The 13,103-nt window shown below is 40.7% G+C and overlaps 1 protein-coding gene across 1 annotated transcript; it reads left to right on the top strand.

Moving 5' to 3' along the window:
* Positions 1-2,292: 2,292 nt before the first annotated feature.
* Positions 2,293-12,760, top strand: LOC118455527 (uncharacterized). Its single transcript, XM_087838551.1, has 10 exons — positions 2,293-2,329; positions 4,755-5,111; positions 6,372-6,485; positions 7,117-7,461; positions 7,997-8,335; positions 10,552-10,893; positions 10,968-11,303; positions 11,700-11,784; positions 12,150-12,219; positions 12,696-12,760. The coding sequence occupies exons 1-9, from the start codon at positions 2,293-2,295 to the stop codon at positions 12,196-12,198; spliced, it is 2,004 nt and encodes a 667-aa protein (XP_087694677.1). The 3' UTR covers positions 12,199-12,219; positions 12,696-12,760.
* Positions 12,761-13,103: the final 343 nt, after the last annotated feature.

Below are 13,103 nucleotides of genomic sequence, written 5' to 3'. Positions count from 1 at the left end.
TAACGCTGCTTGCAGCTTTAATTAGGGCCCGAGCACTGAGAGTGCAAAGTTCCTATTGTATCTGCTCTGTTTCTTATTATTATTATTCAGGGGAAAAATGTCTTTTTGAGGGCTGTAACGTGCTTAAAAGCTCATGCCATTTTGCATACATGCCTGTTCTGGTGAAATCATATATTTAAATGGTTTTACGTATGAGCATTGGAAAATAGCTCTGGAACGCCACCTATGCCTTGTTAAATAAAGCCCTATGAACACATAGTTTCAGCTACATGTATGAAGTCTAGCACACATATGTATCATGTCAAGATGAACAAAAAAGTCAGTGGGACCAAACCCAACAGGAAGTCAATGTGACATTTTGTCTCTAATTTTGCCATTTCCACTCCTCGTACTTTTGCGAACTGCTCCTTGGGGTTTGGTGTTTTTATCTTCATATTTTGTTAGTGTCTACTACACAGCTGGACCGTATTAAATTGCGGGAATTTTGAGTTCTTGGGATGTGATGTGGCCGTAGTGTGGCCTAACCCACCATGACAGATGAAGTGGCTTTTGAGGTGCCACAAAATGGCGCCACAGAGCCCCCTACAATATTTTAAAACATCAGCCCCTGCTCTGTGTTTCATCTATGAGCCAGAAACCTGCTAAGCTTATGGAAAATACAAAGATGTACAAAAAAGTCTCTTGGAGCAATATCCCAAATCCAACAGGAAGTCAGCCATTTTAAAATTAAAGTGTAATTTTGGCGACATTTTCCCCTCATTTCAAGCCTCATACTTTGACATACTCCTCCTCAGGATTTCATCAGATCGACATGATCTCTGGTGCATGGAATCTAAAGACCTTTGTGATGTTAAATTGTGAAGAGTTTTGTTTTTGGTGAAACAGGGTTGTCATTTCGTCACGTGGAGTTTCAATCACTCGCCAAGAAGCAGTAAACTGCTGTAACTCAAAGACACATTGACCAATCTCTCCCAAACTACACAGGTATGATGAGAATCAAACTCTGAAAAGTTTGGTATGCAATTTGTCAGCAATAGTAAGAGCACCACCTGGTGGGAAGAGGAGATACTATGTATATTATAGTCATCATTGAACAAGATGAAGTTTTAGCTGCTGATTGTACACATGAAATCGATGAGTGTGATATCAAATAGGATCTGCTGGGCATAGGTGTTGGGCGTGGCTTGACGCTCAGGGGTGTGAGGGCCTTCTTAATGCTGTTTGCAGCTTTAATTGGTAATTGTGTTTTATGACTTGGAACTTTTTGCAACCCACCAGCTAGTCAGCACCAGACGAAGAAGCCACGCCATTTGACCCAGTTAAATGACATGACAGTGTTTTGTGTTTAGTTTAGGTCATTCTTAGGTTTTTGGTTTATGTCCAGCACATTCCTGTTTGTTTCTCTTTTCATATTAATAAAGCTCACTCACTTCAGAAGCTGCCTGCTCTTCGGGTCTTTTAATAATTTCCACACAGCTTGCCCTGCTAGCCCAAGGATGTCGAGAAGTGGGGTTGTCTCAAACAGAAAACAAAAAAAAAGAAACTGCCAATAAAATAGCCCAAAGTTTACTCTGTAAATGAATGAATGAATGATTTTCAGCAGGTAACATCTAAATGTTTGCAGCAGATGGATGATTTGGTCCTGCACATGGTTGTCTCTGTTATGTACAAAAAAGCTCAAGTGAAACGTCACTGCAGATGCTGCCTTCATGATCTTTGAAATGTGTTAGTGACCTAACACATCACTGTGGTATGTGTTAGGTCCACCCATACCACAGTGACCTGAATGGTGTGGAATGTTTTAGTGTAAGGATAAAAAGAGCTTCCTGTAACAACAGAATTTACTAGTAGATTTTCAGCACAAGACTAAATCTGTCTTAATATGACCCTTTAAGTGATTTAATTTAAAAAAAAAATCATAAAGTAGTAACTTTAGGTAAAGTTTATTTCTAAAGCACCTTTATAGACAGAGATCACAAAGTTTTTCACAATAAAATACCAGAGCGGAAAAAAACCCCAGCTGGTCTGCAACTGGTGAGTCACCCACGTCATCGCATCAAAGAATGATAGAGAGAAGAAAAATAAAGCTCTTACTGAGCTCCTGCTGTCACTGCAGAACTTTCCCCTCTAATGGAATAAATGAAATCTCTGAACACTTCTCTGTAAGCTTTTATTTTGAAGGTTGAAATCGAAAGTAAAACTTGTCGTCACACCTGGGAAGTTAAAGCCGTTTGTTAGTTTGTATCGAGTGGAGCTGAGTTGGAACTAGGTTATAGTCTCTGTCACAGGAGGATGAAAAGCTTCGTGCCCTTCCTGCTGCTCGTGCACGGTAAGAACTTTGAACCTGTCTATTTTTTGAGCCGTCAGACACACGGTCCCGAACCGTAGTAAGGAAACCTCTGGCAGTTGCTTGAAATTTCCGTAACTGACTCGTAGCCGGGTGTTGTGCCAAAAAGTGATTGTCTGCCAAAAAGTGATTTCCAATGTTTCTGTGTATTTTTTCTGTGTAATATCTTTACGTATGTTCGTAAATAGACTTCGGTGAACAGGGTTTACAAAGGGGTTATATAGAGAATTAAAAAAAATATCCGTTTTTCAAGTATCTTTACAACTCTGTGTTATTGTACTTACATTATAACCAATCCGGTCCTTTATCCCCACTTAAAATATTTTTACAGAACTATTGTAATATTTGCTGCCATTTCTTCTCCTCTTGGCCAACTTACTCTTACAAAAGACATTTTTAATGTTAATGAGATTTTTTTTAACTGCATAAATAAAGGTTATATAAAAGTCACTGCCAAAGACTGATTGCGGCTTCTACCTTGTTACACGAATGTTGTTTGTGGCTCAAGATGACTTTATGTCATCCATAAGCGATGCATTTGACATATGTTTCATATATTATAGCCCAACAAGTTACTTATAGCAGTTTAAATACAAGCAATCAGTTTTTGGCAAATACCGGAAATCAGTTTTTGGCAGACAATCACTTTTTGGCACAACACCGGCAACAGGTTACGGAAGCGTAGAACTGCCACCTAGGCAAAAGAAAAATACAAGTGTATCACGTTATAACGTGAAAAGTTTATTGTTCTAACAAGATACTTTTCCTGTTTGTACAATATACTATCATGTTTGTACAATATACCTTTCACGTTTGAACAACATAATATCACGTTATTACAATATAAATATTATATTGTACGAACGTGATAATTATGTATATTCTTCTATTACTCCTCTTTCAAACTGTCTTCTCTGCTCTTAGGTCAGTTCATCTCAGTAAGTCACATGGTAGGGTGGGGCAAGGTCTCACAGTGGGTTCACCTGAAACCTTAGCTGATTGTGACCTACACCCATTACTGCACCTTGGGTTGTGTGATTAGGTAGAGGATCAACAGGGGGTTCGTGACCCTCTTGGGGACACTCCCATAGGGTTTAGAATCTGGGACTCACTACCATTTGTTCTTAGAACTGAAGAAACTTCTCGGATGAAACGTTTCAAGAAACTTAAAGGAGTCAGTAAATCATGTTTGTTTATACATAATTTGTATTCATATGTATCATGTTGATAACAGCAATATTTGTAAATAAATAATTATAAGGCACATTAAGCAAAGCAAAACAAAAAAGTCAGATAAGCCAATCTTTACAGAATTCATTCTTCTTGCTTCCTCCACTTCCGTACCATTGATTCATTAATGCTGAATTCTATCTCAGCTGCTCTATTCCCATGTTGTTGCAGTATATTAATGACTAACCTCAGATTGTGGATGGATTATCTCAGTTGTTCTCCTGCCTGAAGTTTGATCCTTTTTCAGCATACTGTTAACTTTTATCGAGTGGAAAAATATTAGCGTTCATCCTCCAGCGTCACTGTGCTAATGTTTTGCTAACATAGCTGTGTGGCTAGTTATCACATAGCACATCATTATATATTACCTAGTCCAACTTCACTGCTGTTTAGTTTTCTGTCTTGGAATGTTGGAAGTGATAACAGATCTGTACGTTTAAATTTTCTCAGAAATCTCTCAGTCAGAACATGGTGTGTTATGTTTAGGTTGAAACTAGCGAGCTAACTTCCCGATAATGCCTTTAAACTTAATAAATTCTGTTTTCATGGATGCCTGGATGTTGAACTTAATTGTTACACCTGGTAAAGCAGCAACACTGATCATTTTATTGAAGATGAAAGAATTTAGACAGTTTTTAACTCTCAGTGATGCTGCAGTGATCGTTTGACTTTGGGACCTGAAGAGGAGAGAGTTTAGGACCCAGATTACTTCATGAGGCTCTTGACTACATTAGCCGTAATGCTCCTACAAACCATCAAGCGGTGCGGCTTTATAGGTTTCTAAAGTCATACGAAAACAGATTCTGACAGATTTTTGAGCGGAACCGCAAGTTTGGTAGTACTGGATCTTCTGACATAAGTCTGTGAGCAGAGAACAGAACCTGTTCTGCTTTGTTGGAGGGTTCCAGCTGCTGCTGGAATCAGCATCTTCCTGCTCAAACATGAAGGCCTTCCATTAAAACTTGTCTGCATGGAGCAGATGTTTCTTTGGCTCCTATTTATACCTTTGAGCGCTGATGGAGGCTCCTGATGAGCTTCAATATTTTTTCAAAGGTTTCTAGTGTTACACACTGTGGTCATTACTGGTACTAATTTAAAACCTCTTGTTAGAACTCATCCCGACATGTGACTCACCCTGTGGACAGACTGAATGACGGGACTCTGTTTCTCTCCTCAGTTTCCCATCATGCCTCAGGGGTGGAGGTCTATCAGGTGTATGAGGGGGAGGAGTCTGTCCTGCTGCCCTGTCAGGTACCTGTCAATGTTTCCAGTAGCTCCACAGCAGTGGTCTGGGACCGTGATGAGTTCAAGATCCCAACAGTCCACATGCGTGTGCAGAGCGGAGATGATATTCTGAATGATCAGAACCATCGTTACACCAACCGAACATCGATGAAAGCCGACGCCCTGCAGACTGGAGACCTCAGCCTCACCCTGAGGAACCCTACAGTCTCTGATGGTGGAACCTACACCTGCATCGTTCGCAAATATGGACAAGATCAGAGCAAGACCCATGTGCAACTGAAGGTCAAAGGTCAGTGTGTGAAATCAGTCAGTACTCAGTATGATGCCTTTAAAATATTGTCTGTCTGAGATGTTGTTGCTCTGAGCTCACAAATCATGACTGACTAATAATACACATTCCAAAACACTGACTAAAGGTTCCTGGGCACTTCATTAGTTACACCTGTAAGCTGCTCATTGATCTAAATATCTAATCAGCCAATGTCATGACACCAACTTACTGCACTTAAAACAACCTGCAGAAGTTCAAACTAACCAACATAATGGAGAAGAAACAATGAATTCAGTGTCTTTAAATGTGGCAATGATTGCTGGTTTGTGTATTTCACAAACTGGTGATTTGCAGGGATTTGCCCTCCAGTCTTTTTGCAGAGGTCTGAAACACAGAAACACAGCACACCACACTTATCCACACCAATCAGGTTAGACCAGAGCACACACTCACTGGACAACAGAAGGTTGACACATGTTTACTGGTTTCTGCTGCAACATTCAGATGGTAGAGTCAGAGTTTGGTGAAAACCTCATGAAAGCATGGATCCATACTGACTTGTACCAAAGGCTCAGCTTGCTGGTGGTGTGATGGTGTAGTGGAGATTTTCCTGAGACACCTTTGGCCTCTTAAATACCAACTGAGCATTGTTTAAACCCCACAGCCATGAGTACTGTTGCTGACTGTGTCCATCCCATAATGACCTCAGTGTACCGTCCTCTGATGCCTCCTGCAGGATAACAAATGAGTAACAATGAGTTTACTGCACTCAGAGGGCTTACAGAGTCTCAGATCTCAGTCCAACAGAGCATCTATTCTATGTGCTGGAACAAAAGAGTCACATGATAAATGTGCAGCATGTTTGTGATGATGTCACATCTGAGCCATTAACAAGCAAAGGAACAGGATACCAGCAAGGTGTACCTAATAAAGTGTCCAGTAAGGCTCTGTGACATTGGCTCTGTAATGGTGTGAAAACAAAACAGAGATGTCCGAGTGTCTCCAGCAGGGGGAGCAATCTGACTTCAACACATATACACTCAGTGCCACTTTATTAGGCACACCTGTTCAGCTGTTCTTTAACACATACTGTACCTAATAAAGTATCTGGTTAGTAAGAACTTATCATCTTTTTACTTATAGTTTGCTGATATCTTGCTGGTTTAGCAGGAATGGCACATCTCTGAGCTGTAGATTGTACAGTCCGCCAGCCCACACTTTTGTCATCTGCTGTGAATTCATCATGTTTCATTTTCAGGTTTCTTCTGTTCACCACAGAGCGTCCTCCGACTTGGCTCTGGGCTCTCTTTGTTGTCCTGGCTATCTTGGCTCTCCTGGCTGTCATTGGGATCGTCATGTGTTATAGATATAAATGGATCAAACGCCCAGCAGGTATGGTAGTTTGGTTTGATGTTGGTTTTTTAAAGCAGCAATAAAAAGCAAACAAATAAACCCCAAACAAAACAAAACTCACTTCTGCAGGGATCTAATGGAGAGTTCCCAATACTGATCAAAATAATGATGATTATAATTTTGATCGAGGTTGTGTGGTTCATACATTGTATACCTTGTACGATAAAGCAGAACTGGAAAGGCAGTAATAAATGAATGATTATTTCCTCATCAGGGCTTTGTGGGCACTCATTTCCCTGCAGAGGAAGGAACCCTGACATCCAGATGTGTGTCATCTGTCAGGAGAAGCCAGCTAATGTGAACATGGCTAAATGATACATTGTTCATAGTTCTACGTCAGTCTAAGATGTGCACAGTTGTGGCTTGATGCTAATTTGAAATGCTTGAGATTCTAGATGATAATAAAGCTAGATGATAATAGATGATGATGATGATAATAGATGAAAATCTAGAAGAATAACTGTATCATAGTGCAGATACAGTTATTCTTCTTTTTCTGTCCTCCATGACTTCAGCACTGAAACAATCACACACCTGCTCTTTGAGGTCCTGGTAGACTGATGTGTTGGTTTGAGTGCACATGTCATGATCTGCTCTGTTGTCCTCACAGACAGCCAGGTATTGATGGTGGAGATGTCGGAGGGAGACCAGAAGTCTGTCCTGCTGCCCTTTAAGACCACAGAGGATCTTCCCCAGGACGCCACAGTGGAGTGGAGACTCACTGACCCCAAACACATGCAGGTTCACGTGTATGAAAGTGGAAAAAATCAGCCGGACAAACAGGACGAAGTGTACCAAGGCCGCACGGAGATGAATGAAGAGCCACTGAGAGATAAAGACCTCAGTCTGAAACTAAAGGAACCCCGCATTACTGACACCGGAGTCTACACCTGCACCGTCAGCAGCAAGGATGGAAGCCTCCTACTTCAGAAAGTGGTGTCTCTAACTGTCAGAGGTGAGTGGAACAGCTTTGATTGTTATCTGGGTTCTCCACAAATCTGAACAAACTGCTGCTGACACATTGGCCCATGAATGGGGGGGGGGGGGGGGGGGGGGGGGGTGAACCAGTCAGATTAAGGGCTGCACAAACCTCAGAATGAAAAAAACAAACAAAAAAAAATGTGGGATAGCGCTGTATCAGCTCTTTAACTCAAGAATTAGATGTCCACACTGCTTCCTTCTTCTACAGATCTTAACATGTGGCCATACTATGTCAGGTCTCCATGGCAATGTAATCAGGAATCAGCAGGAATCACAAATGCTCAGAAGTTTCACACTGTATGTGTCGGCAGAATGAATCCAGAAGACTAAATAAAGCAACGCAGCGGCACAGCTGTTTTTGCAGCCTCACACATCAACACACAACAGTTCAGCTCCAAGTCAGAGAAACACTGAAAACAGGAGCTACTGGTTACACAGCAGAGGACATGATGGATGATCACACTCACTGATGTCTGTCTGTCTCATGTTCTACTGTGTCCTCTTCCCAGAGAGCCAGATGGAGACGGTGGAGGTGACAGAATGGAACAAGTCTGTCCTGCTGCCCTTTAAAACCAAAGATGAACTTCCACAGGATGCCACAGTGGAGTGGAGACGCTCAGACTCCAAACACAGGAAAGTTCATATGTTTCAGAGCAGCCAGCACCTTTCCGGTGAACAGGACGAGATTTACAGAGGTCGCACAGAGATGAACAAAGAGGCACTGAGAATCGGAGACCTCAGTCTGACCCTGAAAGACCTCAGACTAACTGACAGCGGAGTCTACACCTGTACTGTCTGCATGCATGGAAAAGTCCTAAAACAGAAAGTGGTGGTGCTCAGTGTCAGAGGTCAGTAAAGACATCACAGAGGCTGTGGTATGTTGTCATTTCCTGTTGTCAACTCTCTAGACTCCATTGACTGTATGAAAAATATGAATCTAGTGTCTAGCCTTTACTAGACGAGATAGCTTTTGTCTCCTGAATCCAAACTGGAAGCTGGTTCCATAGAAGAGGGGCCTGAAAACTTAACAGGTTTTTGCAGCTGCACTTAGGAACACATGTAAAGTTTTAGTAATTTTCCGGACTGACTGACCATGAGTTCTTAAAGTAATGATGGACTGTCGTTTCTCTTTGCATAGCTGATTGGTTCTTACCATAATATGAAATCTAACTGTTGTCAAATAGGGCTGTCAGCTGTGTACCAACCTGACTTTTGCACAACATAACTGATGGTTAAGAAGGCAATTAATTCCACAAATGAACCCTGACAAGGCATAGTTGTGAGTGAAAACCATTTCATGTGATCATAAAGCTCATATTAACATAACATAATGTATTATGTAACATAATGTATTGAGAGAAAGCCATGGTCAACAAAATAAAGGTTGGCTATTATAAGGTATCAAAATATGGGATATATTTAGATTTATATATTAAAAAGAAATTCTTGGCTACATAATTCTTACTTCATATATTTGATGTCTTCAGTATCTACAATGTAGAAATTAATAAAACAAACCATTAAATGTGAAAGTGGGGCCAAACTTTAGACTGATAGTGTACGTTTAGGTGTTCCAGGTCTCCAAGACATATTCTCATATCAAACACCAATCACTCTGCACTGTTGCACATATAAATATAAATATTCAATTCATCTTTATATTATGGGTTATTGCTATTATCTGCATTTTCTGTTTGTCCGTTCTGAGAAGTACATTGAGAATATAAAACGAAAGATCTTTGTTATTTATTTCACTTCTTGTATGTTGATACACCACTACTTCATGTCATGAACTTTGTCTTCTCTCTGCTGTAGTTTGTGATTTTGTCCTGTTTAGAGTGTTGGGAAGGTTACTTTTAAAATGTATTCCATTACAGAATACAGATTACATGCCCCAAAATGTATTCTGTAACGTATTCCGTTATATTACTCAATGAGAGTAACGTATTCTGAATACTTTGGATTACTTAATATATTATCATGCTGTTTACAACTACATGAATGTACTATTGCTGTGATTTATTACTGTTACTGAAGGTCCGCGGCTCCGAACCGTAGTAAAGGGACCTCTGGCTAATACGGTGGGTTCTGTGTCGGCTCGTAGCCGAAAACTAGCTTTACTTTGTTGTCTGGGTCAACTTTGCTAGCAGAGACAGAGAGAGGCGTTGAAAGGCTGCTCCAATGGAACTTATTGTTTCAGAGGAAAACACGAACACGGTGTACAGTCGAGTCTTAATAGCTTACTTACAGCTGGGCTCGTCAGGCTCTCTTCTTGGCTGCAGTGGTTATTATTATATTTACATGCTTCCAGCTCCCGTTTCTGCTCGATGACAGCTCGTACTTTTCCTTTTTCTCCCTCCCTCGCTCACAGACACATAACGTGTATGACAGTCCATTCTCCCTGCAGCACGGACTACACTGCCCATGATGCTACATTCTTTAGAGCTATACCTGTAGCATTCTGCCTGTTAGCTTAGCACAACAACAACAAAAAGGCCTCTCTCACCCAGGAAACACGCAGAGAGAGAGCGTCACCCTGTAACCATGGCAACCGTGACGCTGCCGCCTGGAACAACAGAACGTAGCTGTCAAACAAAACCCAAACAGTCCTGACCCGCCACAATATGAAACAGGGAAGTACCGCCGTGTAATCCATTTATTTCAACAAAGTAATTGTATTCTAAATACCACCTTTTTAAACGGTAACTGTAACGGAATACAGTTACTCATATTTTGTATTTTAAATACGTAACGGCGGTACATGTATTCCGTTACTCCCCAACACTGTCTGTTTGTTATGTGTGGTCTCTCTGATCTTATTCCTCTAAGCCCTCACCACCAAATAGATGGCTACACCTCCTTGATCCTGTTTCTATTGATAGTCTCTTCTTTTAAAAGATCATTTTGCTTCACATGTGTTGGTCACAGGAGGTTATCTGATCAGTGTAGTTATCTTTTTTGGTATTGTAGATTTACTTTCCTTGTAAAGCAAATAAACTAAACTGATTTGAATATCAACTGCAGAACATAACGTGTGTCTTTCTGTATCTTCTACTTTCTTCAGTCTACGAGCTTCAGACAGTGGAGGTGACACGGGGGGTGAAGCGTGTTATGCTTCCCTTCAAAACCACAGCTCACCTGCTTGAGGACATCAGAGTGGAGTGGAGACGTTCAGACCTTGAAGATATGAAGGTCCTCATGCATGAGAACCACCAAAAGAAGCATGAAGAGCAACATCAGGACTACAAAGACCGCACTGAGATGAATGAAGAGCTACTGAGAACCGGAGACCTCAGTCTGACCCTGAATTACCCTCGACTTACTGACAGTGGAGTCTACACCTGCACCGTCTACAAAAAAGATGGAGCCATCCTGAAACAGAAAGTAGTGATACTCACTATCAGAGGTCAGTAAACTTATCTGAGGTCAGTAAATGTATAACTTGTGTCTGTATTTACAGCTCATGTTGTATTTTATCAGACTACCAGGTGGAAATACTTGAAGTAACAAAGGGGAAGAAGTCTGTGCTGCTGCCCTTTAAAACCACTCCTGGTCTACCCGATGATGTCACAGTCGAGTGGAGGCGTGGTGATTCCAAAGTCACAGTCCACACCTATCAGGATGGCCAAAACCAGCTAGAAGAACAGGGACAGGATTACAGAGGTCGCACAGAGATGAATGAAGAGCCACTGAGGACTGGAGACCTCAGTCTGACCCTGAAAGACCCCCAAAACACCCACAGTGGTTTCTACATGTGCACAGTCTCCCAGGGTGAAGACATCCTTAGACAGAAAGGAGTGACGCTTACTTTCAGAGGTCAGTAAATGCATCACAGAGGTCAGTAAATGCATCACAGAGGTCAGTAAATGCAGCTTCCTCCACCTTCTGCTACTTTAGTGGAGGAACTGCTGTGAAAACAGTAAGCGTCCATTTCTGTTGAGTGTTAGATGGGTCAGAAATAGATTCACATAATAGACTTATCCTGAAACTGATAATAAATCAAAACAATATTTGAATGCTGTCTTTTACAGTGTAACGTTGTAATTCCCCTTTGTTTATAATGAGGAATAGCTTCTCATAGTTTTCTTTGATATCACTGAGTAATGGTTGCAGTCCTGATTCCGATGTTTCAAATATTCTTGATAACTCGCACCAGAGATTGAAGACAAGTTAAATGAGACTCTGAATCAATGTTGTCTGTTTCCTCTGCAGGAAAACATGGTGCAAGCTTTACAGAGCGGTTTCAAGGCTTCAGAAATAAGAAAAAACCCATGACTGATGGACCTTCTTCCGCTGTGTAAAGTCGTCTTCCTCTGTCTTTATTTTTGTTGGCTGTTGTAAAGTTGGTGTGAAATGTAAAGACTGGAGCTGGACCATTTAAAATGAATCTTTAACTCAGCGCACATCCTGCAGGTTTAAATCCAATTTTGCTAAAACCTCAACTTACATCAGAACCTGAATACTGAAAGCGTCGTTCATCCTTCTTTCAATCTTTACTGAATTCTTTACTGATCAAGTTTGTTTTATTTATATTATATATCTAAGTGTAATCAAGTGATTCATTGGTTGGTTCTTGGTGTCAAACTGGAAATAGCAATGTTACATATGTTGATCTTTTTGCTTGTTTCCTCCTGATTGTCTGTTCTGTCTTCTCTTGACCAGGACTCATGAATATATTCCACTCACTACTAAAGAAAACACTTCATGTTAAATGGAGGAGAGGAGCTGGCAGGTAAGTCATCATGCACATCCGTCCCTCTCAGCAATGTTCGATTCAAATTACATGCAGATTTGTGGCCACGTACACAGGTATTTTTGAAAATACAGCTTTTTCTAGATTCACATGTAAATGGCATTTTCAATCACTGAAAACTGAGATTTTTAAAAACTCATGCCAGGGTGGAAATTTTTGAAAGCTATGCTTTTGTGTTTATGTGTGGATGAGGAAAACTGAGATTTATTCACACAATATCAAAGTTGTGCGCAGAGTGAACTTCTTCATTCAAAACAGACACTCTCACAACCTAAATCCTAATGTGGTCACTGGTTGGGAATAAATGTAATTAAAAAAAAAAAATTGTGTATGCACAAATTTGGTTGTTAACATTTGAGATGATAAAAGCACTTGAATAGTAACATACATACAGAACATACATACAGAAGTACTTAAGGTTTGCATAAAACCCTGTTTACTTTTTCCATTCCCAGGCTTCTGCACTTCTGATTGGCCCAAATTTCTACACCACTAGGATTTGGCACGTCCTTGGCAGCGTTCACATTTTTGGTGTTTAGATGTGGACGGATATATTTATTTTCAAAACTGCACGTGTGGACGGGATTTTTTATTTTTTTTTAAATAAAACCGAAAATCTCTGTTTTAAAAAATACTGTGTGGACGTAGACTCTGTGTGATCCAGTTTGTATGTCTGACTGACTCTTCTCTCACACCTTTAGACAGGGATGGGCTGTGACAAAAAAAATCAGCCAGGGCATTTTGACTAGAGACCGGCCCACCAGGTGTTATAGGAAAAGGCATAAAGCCTTTGAATGAAAACAAACGCTGCTGTCACAGTGATGTACAGTCTTGTTGGTATAAGTATGATTTCTATATATTTT

This window comes from Neolamprologus brichardi, chromosome 3 (assembly GCF_056152115.1).
Source record: "Neolamprologus brichardi isolate AB-2024 chromosome 3, ASM5615211v1, whole genome shotgun sequence".
NCBI classification, from domain to species: domain Eukaryota; kingdom Metazoa; phylum Chordata; class Actinopteri; order Cichliformes; family Cichlidae; genus Neolamprologus; species Neolamprologus brichardi.
The sequence above is the reverse complement of the archived record's forward strand: the minus strand, read 5'-3'. Positions and strand labels throughout refer to the sequence as shown.